We start from the raw sequence: 13,940 nt of genomic DNA, 5'->3' as shown, positions 1-13,940 counted from the left end.
AACATATTATAATTTACTTTCATAATTTGTTAACTGGATTACACCTCTTATCTCTGACCTTGCTCTTCTCCAATTCATCCAGTTTTATTAAAGATGCAGTTGCAATTAGAAACAAGAACAGACAAGTCTAATAGAGGAAACTCCTTTGTACATTAGAAACATAACAAAGAAATCCAACAAAGAGTAATACAGGTGCATCACTAGTTTGAGAAAAGGTGAAGTAAATTGAGGCAGAGAACACCTTAAGAAAAGGATAGCTTCCTACATTTCAATCACTGATGAAGTCAAACAAATAAATCTTGAACACTTTTTCTAATAAATCCATCAACTGCCTTCAGCAATATCTGAGACTTGGAACTGTTATATTGAAAACTAAGCTTCACTGTAGGAATATCAGGTTTCTTTGTTTGTTGTTGTTGTTTTTTTTTAATATACAAAAGCTATTTCCATCAATAAGTAAATAAATATATTACCTTGGCAAACTGTGCATTTATCCATTTTGTGAAAGTTTTCTTTTGAACATCTTCCCGTTCATCTGCCAGAGAAAAGGAAAGTACTTCATTAGAATTATTCAACAAAATAAGGCAATATTATTGATTAATGTTTCAATTTTTGTTTACTGTAAATTATTAATAATACTTCAAACAGAGGCAGGAATTTTTTTTTTAATCTATTCTTTGAAAATTGTATCAACGCATTTTGAAGGTCCTACAGGTCCCCTTCATAAGCAGGGTCTATATCCCTAGTTCAACTGACCTACCCTGTGGTTTCTTTTCTCCTGGAAAAGAACATATTGCAGTAGGATCTGAAACACCCCATTCTAATTTTTAATTTCATATAGCTATAAAAAACCCCAAACATGTCATCTGATGGTTTTGGCATCAGAAAACTCTTCAACAGTAGAAAAGTACTTGAAATAACATTATATGTGCCTCCTCAAATTGCTTGAGGAAGTGAACCCTTCTGAAACCCAACAATAGTTCTCCTTTGGCAGCCCCTGATGTACCTTATGCCTTTTTTAACTTGCAACTATTTACCTGTCACAAATTGTTATCTATTTTTTCTCCAGTGGAAAAAGAAAAAAACAAAAACAAACCCACACATATATTTGTTCAGCCACACATGAAATTCTTTTTCAATTCTTTAATATGAAATCTTTGAAGAGGGAGATGATTTACTTTAGGCCTTGAGTTCTCTAAGTTATAAGTACAATCTTGATACTGAATGGAACTGGACAAACAAAGGTAAAATTCTGATGTATTTTATATAGGTTGAAAGAGAAAAGTTATTTCAGACTACAATTTGTAAGCATTTCCTCAAAAAGATCTATTATGCATCATCCCTGAAATATAAAGGACAGATTTCTTTGCTTTGCAAAATAAAATCAATCTCAACTAGAATTGAAGGGCATATGTGGAAAAGGGGTGCAGAATGCTTATACTAAAATAAAGTTCATCCAATGCAGCCTTTTGGTTTGCAGTAAAATTCTCCACACTTCTTAAATAAAAAGGGATATTAAATTCCCTTCTGAAATGTATAACAATTAATAACATTAATGGATTCAGCTAAATTTGAGTGGCAGGTATAGACAAGCTAGAAGAGAAATGCATGACAATATTAATGTACTTTGCTTTCCCTCCAACTGTCCAAAGACCCAAGACAAGACAAATCTTTTTGATACAAACGTATCTTTTGTTCTTAAAACCTCAATATCATTTTAAACATACCTTTACAACCAGAATGTTTTCCAGTTTCAAAGATACAATATACTCAATATACTCATTAAAAAATACTAGTTTGTAAAGTTACTATAGCATTATAAAGAAGTATTGCATACTTGAAGGAGCATATTCTGAGTTCAGATGATCTTGAGCAAAAAAAAAAAAAAAAGACAACACAATAGTACAAGTAGAAACCTTAGAAACCTCTGTCACTAATATATATGAGTATTTGCTACAATAAACTTTCTAGAATTCTATTGCTATCTATCCCAAATAACACTGTCAGCTTCAGCCTTTGGCTGAAAGTAATACTTGAATAGTTAAGAGACTCATCTAAAAGCAACAGCATGTGAAGGAGATGCATGCTTTTGGTAATACATGATGCTAAAGCTGTTAAAAATTTTATTTTTCCCCACAAGCAACACTTCTTTCTGTGTTGACTGTAAGTTGTTTATTATATGAGTTTTGTTTCATTCCAGCCTCATGCAGTACACAGATGAGACAAGAAAGATACATTTTGTTGGTAGAAGATAAATATTCAATCTGATGCTATATTACAAACTTCTTCAGCAACTTCATATAAAATATTACACATAAATAGCAGCTTCTGTTTAATCATCTCTGCTAAAACTGCCAAATGCAAATGGGTTCGAAGAATAATGTGGCATTTAGCAAGGGGAAGGAAAAAGAGAAAAAATCACCTTTTTCAAACTGTTCAAACAAGAATATGTGATATATTGCAGGGAAAAGGAAAGAGACAAAAATACCTCCTTAAACTGTTCAAACTTCTGCTCTTCCACCACAGGCAGCTGCAATAGCATATTGAGTAGCAGAGTGGGTTGTTTGTTTTAGGGCTTTTTGTTTGTTTGTTTTCCCATAAAGATATATGCAAGTTTAACTGCTAGTCACCAATTATTCATGTCCACTGTGCTAATAAAATCCAGGGTCTCCTGAGAAAAATAAGAGTCAACCCCACAATCTGAATGTTTGAAACTTCTTCAAAGTCCAGGCAATGCTCTGCTACATTGTAAACACAAACCTGTTCCGCTGCTCTTACCTTTATACAGAGATCATTGCAAGCACTTTCATCTCTAGGTGCTTGCTCTGACAAGTTTATACCACAACAATTTGTTAGTGACAGCCTCCTAACCTAAAAACGAATCAATCTTTTGGTTATGCATGGCATGATTTCCCCATTGTAAACACGATTTTTACAAAGAGATGTTCTCTCAGCCCAGATTTATGGATTGAATGCTCCATGTGGAAGCTGAATGACATTTATCTAGGTGCTGCAGAAACATGCCAAGAGCGCTCCTCTGCCACTTTCATAATGCTGTGTTTATAAGAGATCCTTCAGCAATGAGCCAGTGAATGTCCTTGGAGGTGCTTTTACTGTGAGACAAGAATAATCAAATGGCCAGGCCAGGTAATTCCTTCACCTGTTCAAAGAGTAATATCCTATGTTTATTTCTTTTCTTTCAAGCTGAAAGAATTGCAGAATAGTGTTCTGTCTTCAGGTTAGATTTAAACAGTGCATGGATCCTGAATTCCTTTATTGCAATAACAATGGAATCCCTTCCCACAGCAAAAATGCTTTTCTCAAATTGATGGTCTTTGAACAGAATAGGCTTAACCTCATTTTCTGTAGGTTATCAACTCAGAAAATAAATGCTCTGAGGTCTACAAAACCCTTCCAGAAAAAGAGATATTGAGCAGTAAAATTCACCTGATTTTCCTGCCCTAGAGCCTCTAGTACCACTGAACAGATCTTGTTTTAACTGCAATGCATTCAGAGATGTGTTCTGATGAGCACCCAGCTTTGAAACTGTGAATGCAAACCTCTCAGATTAGTTAAGTGCACATTTGACTTTTGAAGTATTAGTCCAGGTTAGGCCTCATAATAAATTATGACCCAGAGATAAAGTGCAGTATTAATGAAGCTAATCATCTGACAAAGGACAGTTCTGACACTTAATCAGGCAGCAAGGCTAATAGAGACTAGTGGCACACTGAAGGATGCTTAGGAACAATCATGATTCAACAGAACAAAGATGCTATTAATAATGGCAATTGGTCACCATACAACTTTCCTAATATACTTAACAGCTCATGTTTGCAACCTACCACTCCAATGTAATTCCCATCTGTCTTCTACAAGAAAACTCCCAACATTATATTGTCATCTCTTAGTAAACTACACCTTTTACTACTCTTATTTTTCCACACCACTCTACCCCCTCAAATGCTACCAAACATATTAAATAAATAATAGTAGCAGGAAAAAAAAAAATTTAGATACCAGTATGCTCTAGATACTATTCTGAAAGTATACAGAATTGTTAACAAATCACTAAAAAAAATACTTCTAAAAAATTTGATCTGGAAAATACCAAGAAGATTGCAAAATGAACCAAGGTTCTGAAACATCCACTATGTATCTCACTACATCATTCCATTTATATAATAAAAGCCACTTCCTCACAGAAAACATGTAGCAGGGAGAAGGAAATTTGCACTTTGTTGCATCCTTCCCTTTTTTTCTAGAAGATCTTTAACCTCTCAACTCTTGACACACCTGAATAAATATCCCTTTCACTAACTCACAGAATGGCTGAGGCTGTAAGGCAGCTCTAGACATCATCTGGTCCAAGTGCCCCTATCTACCAAGGCCACCTAGAATGGATTTTACAGGACTCTGTTGAGTGTGGGGTTTTTTTTTATTAATATCTCCAAGGATGGAGACTCCACAGTGTCTCTGACTGCTGCCACATGAAGACTGCATCCTTCAGCCTTCCACAGATCTGGGTTGTGTTTTCCAATGCAAGTGGCTTAGAAAATTCTTCTCTAGAGTAAGTACACTCCAATTTCTACAATCAGAAGACATTCAACAAAATGGTACTGGTACATGAGGAGTATGGGAAATTATCCATCTCTTCAGATTCTAAACTTCAATTTTAAACAAACAAACAAAAAAATCACTGTCATTATCATGTCAACGAAGATGTGACATTTGTAGAGTGTTTGAATCACTTAGAGACAGTGATAGGAGGCTCAGTTGTGGGATAGATTCTATGCAGCCTTCAGTAAGCAATTCCATCACAGGTGCAGGAACACAAATTGCCCTGAGTTAGGTAAACAATAATTGAATATTTATGTTTTGTCTAGAACCAGAACCTATGAGCAAGAAAGGAATAAAAGAAAAAGAAAAAAAGAAAAAGGAAGAAAAGAAAGAAAAGAATTCCCATATACTGGTGAAAACTTTGAAACAATGGTGTTGAGGCAGGTGTCAATTCCCTCATTCATGGCAGCTGCAGGTTCATTGGAACACTGCACTTTAGAGAAGAAAACCATCAAAATTGCTATTTGATTTTCCAGCAGCAAAACAATGCAGACTGAGAAAAGGTCAGGATTTTCTTCAGTGAGTGGGAGTGAGTACCAGCAATGGTGGGAGTACTAGGAACAAAAGAGGCCACAGATAGTCACATTATTGATACTCTGGCTCCATCGACTCACTATTCTTAGAGATTTTCAGTACATTGTGACAATAGTCTGCCAGTAACTACAGCTGCTGAGAAATGTTCCCTTCCCATTCTTGCTTATCTGAGGGGGGAAGAAGAAATCAATGCCACACAATGACAGAATGATATTCGAGTGGACTAGCTTTGATTTTTAGTCATTGAGGTCATCCAAGACACTCACAAGCTGACAGGAAATACAATAGGCTGCTTTGACAGACAGACAAAGAATTTAAGTCTATTGCTCATGTAAGGCAATAGAGAACATGCAATTCTTTGTCCATTTTCTATAAATACACTGATGAGCAGTGTGTTGACTTAATCTGAATATTGTTAAAACTCCCTGTTCCCTGTGCTACCCTCTTGAGACTTTACTGTGGAACCAGAGTCAAATCACCATAATCAAACCATCTCAGGCTTTTCAAAACACTGATGAACCTATTCAAATGCTCAGCAGAAATGGAACACTGAAAGCCCTCGTTAATATAGATTTAAAGAAAAAAAAAAGTACAACTAAACGCCATGAAAAATAGAATACTAAAATTTTCTGAGAAAGGTTTGCTAAGAGTCAAGGTAAATTTAGGAAATGAACGGGTGTATTGCTAAGAAAAAAGACTTTGCTCCCCCTGTTTTCTTCAAATAGAGGAACTCAGAGAGAGGGATGCTATTTACTGATCAGAGGACAAAAAGAGGATATCTGCAAGACCCAACCTACAAGATTTCTACTGACAGATTGGTGTAGCAGATTGAACTACTGAACTACCTTGCCTAGACTGAATGTCAGGCTGAGGAAACCTTTTATTTTTCTCATTTCATAATGTTAGTTGGAATTGTTCTCTCATTATCAATGTTTTAGGGAAACTGCTCCTGACTTTTCCTATTTTTTTAATTCTTTAAGACACTGCAAGTGTTTGTATTAGGTCTCACTCTTCAACTCTAACTAATTAGCTATTTAGAGAAAACTACTTAGTGCTTTTGAGGACCAGTATGGATGTCATGTAAAAAAGGAGCAGGAACAACACAAAGGATAAAGAACATGACAGACTGCCAGTATGGAACAGAAGGAAAGATTAAAAAAGGAAAGAAAAAAAAAAAACAAGGACAGCAAAAAGAACAAGAACAAAAAAAAAGAAAAATGATGAAGGGGTGAGGGGAAGACAGAAGGGGAAATAAACACATTTACCCTGGCTTGTGGGGGAAAAAAGGGAAAAAGACATATGGAAAAAAGGAAAGGGATGGGGAAAAGCAGAGATAAACACTTCCCTTCTGGAAAGAAAAAAAGGATATCTGGTAGATAGAAGATCATATGCAGGAAAGCAGTAAATCTGAACAAAAGAACTGAAGCATGTGTAGCTTAAGCAAAAAGATTTGACTAGCATCCCAAAGTACCAGAATAATGCAAACAAGTAACATATGACTCCAAAAACAATAATGGGCAGCTGTCAAATGTACACATAGAACTATGTTTTAGCAAATTCATGTAATTTGTTCATGTTTGTTAACCGCCCCCCTGCCCTTCTTCCCCTCCACCATTTCTCAACCCTTTTCTCTAAATAAATTGTAGCATATGGAGCTCCCAAGACAAAAGCAGGATCAAAATTCCTATGAAACTTAAAAAGAAAAGAAACAGAATGTCAGCTCACATTTCCAGAACATTTTAAGTATACACAACATGAGGTGTTCAGCTCCAGTTCATACACGTGTAATTCTATTCCCAGCTGTTGACCTAGTCCTCGTCTGGTCCACCACAGACAAATACCCTTTGAGAACTGATCCTACTTCTCCATGTCCATGGATTTGACCTGAGGACCTCTAACAAAACACTTGAGTGTCAGGACATCTGTCTCAAGTGCTGGTGACCCACCCCTGCCTTACCCTTTCAAGGATAAGGACTTGTAGGACTTCTGAACCACTTCTGAACTCTACCAAAAATAATCTGTTCTAGTTATTAACAGCTTTGTAAACACAAGCTTAACTGGTTTTGTCTACTGGGGCTTTTTATTATGTTCTAACCAGCAATTACTTTAGATCCAGTAAATTTTTCCCAAAGGGAAAGCACTAGTAAAATGCAACCTAAAAAAGCCCCAGTGCTTCAATACATCAGATTTCTCTGCACAAGATAAATAACTGCTCAAACTTAAAAAACTCACCTATCTCTACTTGAGAAGCTGGTGATTCAAAAAGAGTTCAGTTTATGCCTTATCTTTACATAGAAATATATAATTACTCATTTGGATATTCACTTGTGTATAAGTAGTGTTTACTCTTTTATCTATTTTTCAATGTCATATAGATATACTGACAAATGAAAAGAATTCTTGTTAACATTTCAGTAGAAGTCCATGCTATTTTAGCATCATACCATTGTTATGACAGTATTTTCTGAATACTATAGAACACTTATTATACCTTTAGATGACGTAATAGATTTGTCTTCACTTAAACCTCCATGCTAGTTAGAAGGCAGTATCAGCTGAAACTACTGCTGCTTTCTGAAACTTGCAGAAGATTGTTTGATTTAATTGCATTATCAACTTTTTTGCAGTCAGATGCCAATGAGATCATGTTGCCAGTACATCCAAGTACCTTGAAAAAATACCAATGATGATTTAAAAACTTTTTTGGTTTGTGGGTTTTTTTTTTGTTGGTTTTTGTTTAGCTTTGGAGTTATTTGGTTTTTTGTTTGGCTGGATGGTTTGGGTTTTTGGGTGGTTTTTGTTTGTTTGTTGTTGTTGAAAGCAACAAAATTCACTTGCAGCATAAGTCTTAGTGCTGCAAAGTGGACTAAATTAATGGGGAAGGATACTGGTAATACCAAAACGTGGACGTAAAGTAGAAGTTGGTCAATACCAACTTCACCTTGTCAAATGAGTATATATGGGGAAAATACTTAATATTTCTTGATGGATTCATTTGAACAGGACATTTTTTTCTTGTTTACACATTAGGGAAGCAGAAGTTAAATGCTGCTAATGCATCATGTGACATTATATAAAAGTAACAGAAACACTTTTTGCCACATGGATTTACTACTACTATTATTATTGCTATATATAAAATGTATTGCAACTCCACAGCCCAAAACTGCAATTTTTACCACAGCTGCTGAGAGATATGTTGCTCCTTTCATCTTACAAAAACAGCCAATAATTTGTAAGGTTGATTAGCAGGAATCACAATGTGCTCGGAGTAAGGAGGCAGTGTTTGCTGCCCAGGCCCCTTGCTGGTTGTTGGGCTAATTGGAACAAAAGAACCTGACTGACATTTTAGAAAAAAAAGAAATCATATAACTTCTTTTAAAGAGTGACTGGACCTGGTAAACAGATTAAATACATCCTGACTGTAGTAACACTGGTTTCAGAGTTTCTTATTTATAACCCATTTTTATTCTTTCCTGGAGAAAATGGGAATTATTGACTGAAGCCAGAGAGAATCAGTATCAACCCTTTTTCTCCCCTCTGAGCTCATGGGTGTTCCCAGACTCTGCACAGGAAGGAGAGTACATTAGGACAGATGGACAGGCTCAGCTGTGGCTGGTAGCAGCCATCCCTCTGCAAGCCCTATTGAACAGCCAGCAGCAGAAAATCCTCCTGTGTTAGACACTAATAAAACTGGTTTGTGTGCACTGCACCCTCAGTGACAACCTGTAATAAGCATTGTTACTCCTGTACACCAAGGATCGGAGAATTGCTGAAACTAACTCAAAGTGAAAGCGAGCACTCTCACCTCAGCTGCTGTTTAACCAGCCAGCTCAAAGAGAACCCAGCACTACAAATGTCCCTGTCACCACTGTGGGAAAACTTACAGGCCAGAAACGAGCAGCACTGGCAGCTCCTGTATTTCAGCAGTCATCAAAAAAAAAAAACAAAAGAACAAATAAAAAAAACCAAAACCACACAACCAAAAAAACAACAAAGAACACCCAACAAAAAAAACCATCCCCTATAATATGAAAACAGTTCTGAAAAAAACTTTAAACAGCTCTAGACTTTATGATTTTCACCAGAGGAGTTCCATGCACTGGGAGGAGAAAAACCGTGATAAAGGAGCTGTGGCCAACCTGAAGTTGGTTTGCCAGGACAGAGGGGTGTAAATTCTTGGGGTTTTTGTTTGTGTTTTTTAAACCTTGGAAGAGAGGTCAGCATTTAGCTGATCAGCAGGATGTCTCAGAATAAGCTGTGACAGAGGCACTGCATAGGAAGTATTACTAGAACAGATATTAATTACAAGAAATAAAAAAGTCAGGGTTATGTAACTAGATAAAATTACCCACAATTTTCATATTTATAACCTTTATGAAACTACACAGGTATTTTTGTTTTGTTCAGGAAAAAAAAAAAAAAGCACATAAACGCTTATGGTTAGACTGTGTCCTTACTTAGCTGGAGATTTTTACCATCTGGGTTACTATTTTTGTTCAGAATGAGCAATAGAGGACAGGAGACTAAGGACAGTAACGTTAACTCATGAGCCAGCCAGAGCAGAACACATCTAAAACAGGAAATAGGACCCCACAAACTTTCTGCATTATAGATTTTCAGCTAATAACAAATGAAGCTGAAAGAAGCATCAGGATTTAAAACAGGTAATCAGAGTCTAAAACATGACTTTAGTATCTAGTGCTTCACACAACCTTCTGATGTGAAAATGAAATTGCCGTTCTGTTTTCAGCAAATGCCACCTAGTGATGCATAGTTGCAAAGCTTTGAACTGCTTTGATTTTTATGTATATTGTCCCAGATTTTCTGATTTGCTCCTATGGAAAAAAAAAAAACAAACAGGCAAATGCTTCACATGGTCACAGACTCTCAGAATTCATGTCACTCACATGCAGAACACAGTAGAGGATGGGTTAACCACATGTGAGGGACCAACATTTGTTACAGGTTGTATTAAAATATTCATTGCAAACAACCATACTAAGTACACTGTGGTAGCTAGCACTGTTCTATAATATTTCAAGTTCTTTTTTTGTTCCTCTGTCAAAAGCAGTTAGAGAACAGGCTGTTCTAGTCTGCTTGACTGACTGCTGTCTACTTTATTTCATCTGACCCAATTAGTGTCTGAGTTAATTAGGAGGAGCTGCCACTGGGACATCAGAGAATGTATCAGAGAAATTTGCAATCAATGAGACCAAGGTGTTAATATGCAATTGTTTACAATACACACACCCTGTTCTTAGGGTGAAGATATGTCATTATAAAGCTGACAGCATCAACTAGTCCACAGCTAGAATTCCTTTTCTTATATAACATTTGAGAACTTTGAAAGAAAAGAACACCTGCCTGTAAGAACAGCTGTGTAAATTAAAGGTAACTGAACTGTGTTCTCCACTCCTGCTTCACCTCACCTGAAGTAGACAAAGTAATGATGAATGTATTTAAACTATAGTTGTGATTTATTTAATCCTGAAAGAATTATTGCAGATTTCATGTTGTCAAGTCTCTTGGCATCCTTTCACCACTCCCAAGCATCCTCCACTTTCCAGGGTAGAAAAGAAAAGAAAGGACAATCAAAGAGTAATGCCCTTGTTAATAGTTATAATTGTGGGGGGAAGGCAATAGAATAGGATTTAATTCCCCTATACCCTTTCCCCTTTTGCAGCTACTTTGTTCTGTTTCTAGTGGTTCAATTGTATAAGTGACTGAAGGATCTCAAATTTTGAAAAATACACATATTATGATCTGAGTGTTTGGCATACTGAACACGATTGTCCAGTGTTACCCCACATTTGGAAAAACTCCAACTGTACAGGTGAAGGCTAATACAAACCAGATATAAGTCTAAATACCAGCATTTCACAGAAAATCTAGATTCCAAAGAATACTAAATGTGTATCCCCTACACCCTCTAAGGGCAAAGATTCCTGAAAAGAAAAGAGTAACTGAATTTCTAGACAGCTTTATTGCAGACTGTTCTTCCTTCAGTTTCTTTCTGAGGCTTCTACTTTTCATTTAACAGCTTTATTTGGAAAGTGACTGCTCAGTTCTCACACAAACATTCAAATTGGAAGAATAAGGGAGGTGTTTGTCTCTTTTACCTCTAAGGTGGTGAAAAATGAGAGCACAATAGAAATGAGTTTTAGACTTCATCACAAAGATGATAACTGTTACAAAGATTATGCATTTTTTAGAATTTTTAAGACAAAATGTGTTTAAGTTTGAATTCAGCAATCTGCTCAAAGCCACCAATAGTTTAAACTGTGTTTTGCCCATCAACCAGTGGGGAAAAAAGCTATCTTTATAGAGAACAGGCAGAATAAGCTGTAGAAATCACATTGCTGAAGACAAGAGAAGAATTTAAGGTGAGATACCACCCTTGTCTGTCAGATTACACAGCAGCATTGGCTTCAGGTGCAGTCTGTGTCTCACTGGGAGGGGGCAGCCTGGGACACACAGAGGAAATTGCAGGATGTGCTTCTGAAGCACTCAGGCATTGGTCCTGCTCAGGAACATTTTATTATCTATGGTAACACTAAAACAACATACTTTGCTATGTGTTGTTAAACATATGTTTACCACTTTGCATAAGTATCTCAGATTATTTTTAAGCTGCCTACAGAACCAACTGAAATTAGGTAGAAATCCCGTCCAAAATTCATCTGCCTGACATTAGAACACTGGCATTTTTTAAAACTGAATATTCAGTTTGGGGATGAACACATTTTTCATCCACACATGGGGACAAAGCTCAACATCTTAAATTTATCTTGGGAGTGTGGAGAAGAAAGAATTGGTAAATATAAAATGGACAGGAACACTAAGAGAGCAAGGAAGAAAGAGGATATACATAATTACCTTATCCATATTTTGAGGTATTTTTTCCACTCTGGGATAAGGGGGAAAAGTAAAGGGAGGAGCAATTTTTAGAATAACATCATTACATTTTTTAAAATGTCCCTGAAATTCTCATTCCACTTCAGAATATTTGAAGCACTGGTGAAATATTTATTGAAATTAGATTTAATGAGTACTGTTCATCTTCTCATTAAGTGGGCATTGTCAGAGCAAGTTGGAAGAATATTTGCAATAACAAATTGTATTTAAATCCTGGCAGATTTCATGCCCTCCCAACTGAAAGAGGAATTTTCTGGCTGTACTGGACATGAAAATTTTAGATAACTAATACATTTACTGCCTGTATGTATTCTGTGCATTGACCAGTGGTTTTCTTTTTCATTGCCTACATCATTCAGAACTGCTTGCAATGAAGGATTTCATATCTATAACATTAAGTGAAGATTAAGAAATATTAGTATTGATGCTAGGACAGTTACCTATTATAAACATCGATTTTTATTTCAACTCAGTGCCAACTCATCAGCTCTACTGAGAGGAGCTGTGTTTCCTTAATATAGATTCAGTACAGAAAAAGAAGAAAAACATCTATTTGTCATTCTTTTTACAGCTGTTCTTTTCCAGTCTAGACAACTCAAGGCAAGTGTGACATTTCACAAGATCATAAACTACATTGAAGAAACATACTGTCATTCTATACCGATGTTTTTGCAACAGTAAAGAAGAGTAATTTTCTTTGTAGCCTGATGCTTTTTAGAGGCACCCTAATCAATCTGCACAGATATTTTGATCACATTCATCCTAATAGAGAAACAGAGCGAATAGATATTGGAATTTCAGTTTGGGCTTCTGTGCTGGAGGATATACAAAAGACCACTGGAAAATATTCCATGTAGAAAACTCATAAGCCAGCAGAGAAAGGGAAAGAAGGAAAAATACATTTAAATGGATGTTAAAATGTATGGATAACTTACTGGGAGAGGAAAGAGAAGAAATGAGGATTCAGCCAAAAAGACTATTGATAAAATCTCACCCAACAAAGCTGAAACTATTACACTGTGGCTTTGAAAAACCTGCACATGAACCAAGGGAAATTCACTGGAATTAGAGCATGATAGTTTAGAATGAATGAATCAAAAAATGTTATACAAATGAATTCTCAGGAAGTTCAGATAGCAATCTACAAAACAGTTAAATAGGAACACAATAGAGAATATACACCCTCTCTCCCTGCTTAAATCAGGTATAATTCCTATTTTCTACATATGTCCCCTTTAATTTATTAATAATATATCTTTTTGCACACACTTCAGCTTCTTTAATGTTTTCACACTCCATAATTTGAATCTGGATACCTGCTCACTCTATGGTTCACAGTTACACTGTAGAATTCCTGAACATATAAAATTCTTGGGACTAATGTGTAAAAGGATAAAAGGGGATTTATAAAGATTAATGGTGGGAAGGCATTCAGATGGATCTGAGCCCAAGTATCCTGAGGCAATGTTTAGCTCCAGTAACAACTAATTACTGATATGCAGATGCTGAGATGAGCTCAGCTGGTCAGAATGTGGTGCTAATAACACCCAACATTGTGGGTTCAGTTGTGGAGCATTTCCTTAAGAGCTGGACTTGATGATCCTTGAGGGCCCCCTCCAGCTCAAAATATTGTGTGAATCTCATGCTGGCATCTACCATTGACCATGCAGTGATCTTTAGGCTAATTCAGTGAGCATGAGGATCAAGAAAACCAGAATGGCTACAGTATTCTGCTCCTTTTACTCAGCTCACAAACAAATATTCTTTGGCCAACACAAAGAACCAAAAAGGAAGTTATTTCCAAGAATTTTGAGAAGTGAGGAATGAGTTGGCTACTCCTCTAGCCAACACCTCACAACTAACTTAGC

General features: G+C 36.2%; 1 protein-coding gene across 3 annotated transcripts in view; it reads right to left on the bottom strand.

Moving 5' to 3' along the window:
* Positions 1-13,940, bottom strand: part of DMD (dystrophin) — a 1,044,614-nt gene that overhangs the window by 868,742 nt on the left and 161,932 nt on the right. For all 3 annotated transcript variants that reach the window (XM_054518613.1, XM_036378966.2, XM_036378958.2), the window contains exon 2: positions 474-535. In XM_054518613.1, the coding sequence (XP_054374588.1) occupies positions 474-535 (62 nt within the window). The remainder of the gene's footprint in view (positions 1-473; positions 536-13,940) is intronic.

This window comes from Molothrus ater, chromosome 2 (genome assembly GCF_012460135.2).
Source record: "Molothrus ater isolate BHLD 08-10-18 breed brown headed cowbird chromosome 2, BPBGC_Mater_1.1, whole genome shotgun sequence".
Taxonomy (NCBI): domain Eukaryota; kingdom Metazoa; phylum Chordata; class Aves; order Passeriformes; family Icteridae; genus Molothrus; species Molothrus ater.
The sequence above is the reverse complement of the archived record's forward strand: the minus strand, read 5'-3'. Positions and strand labels throughout refer to the sequence as shown.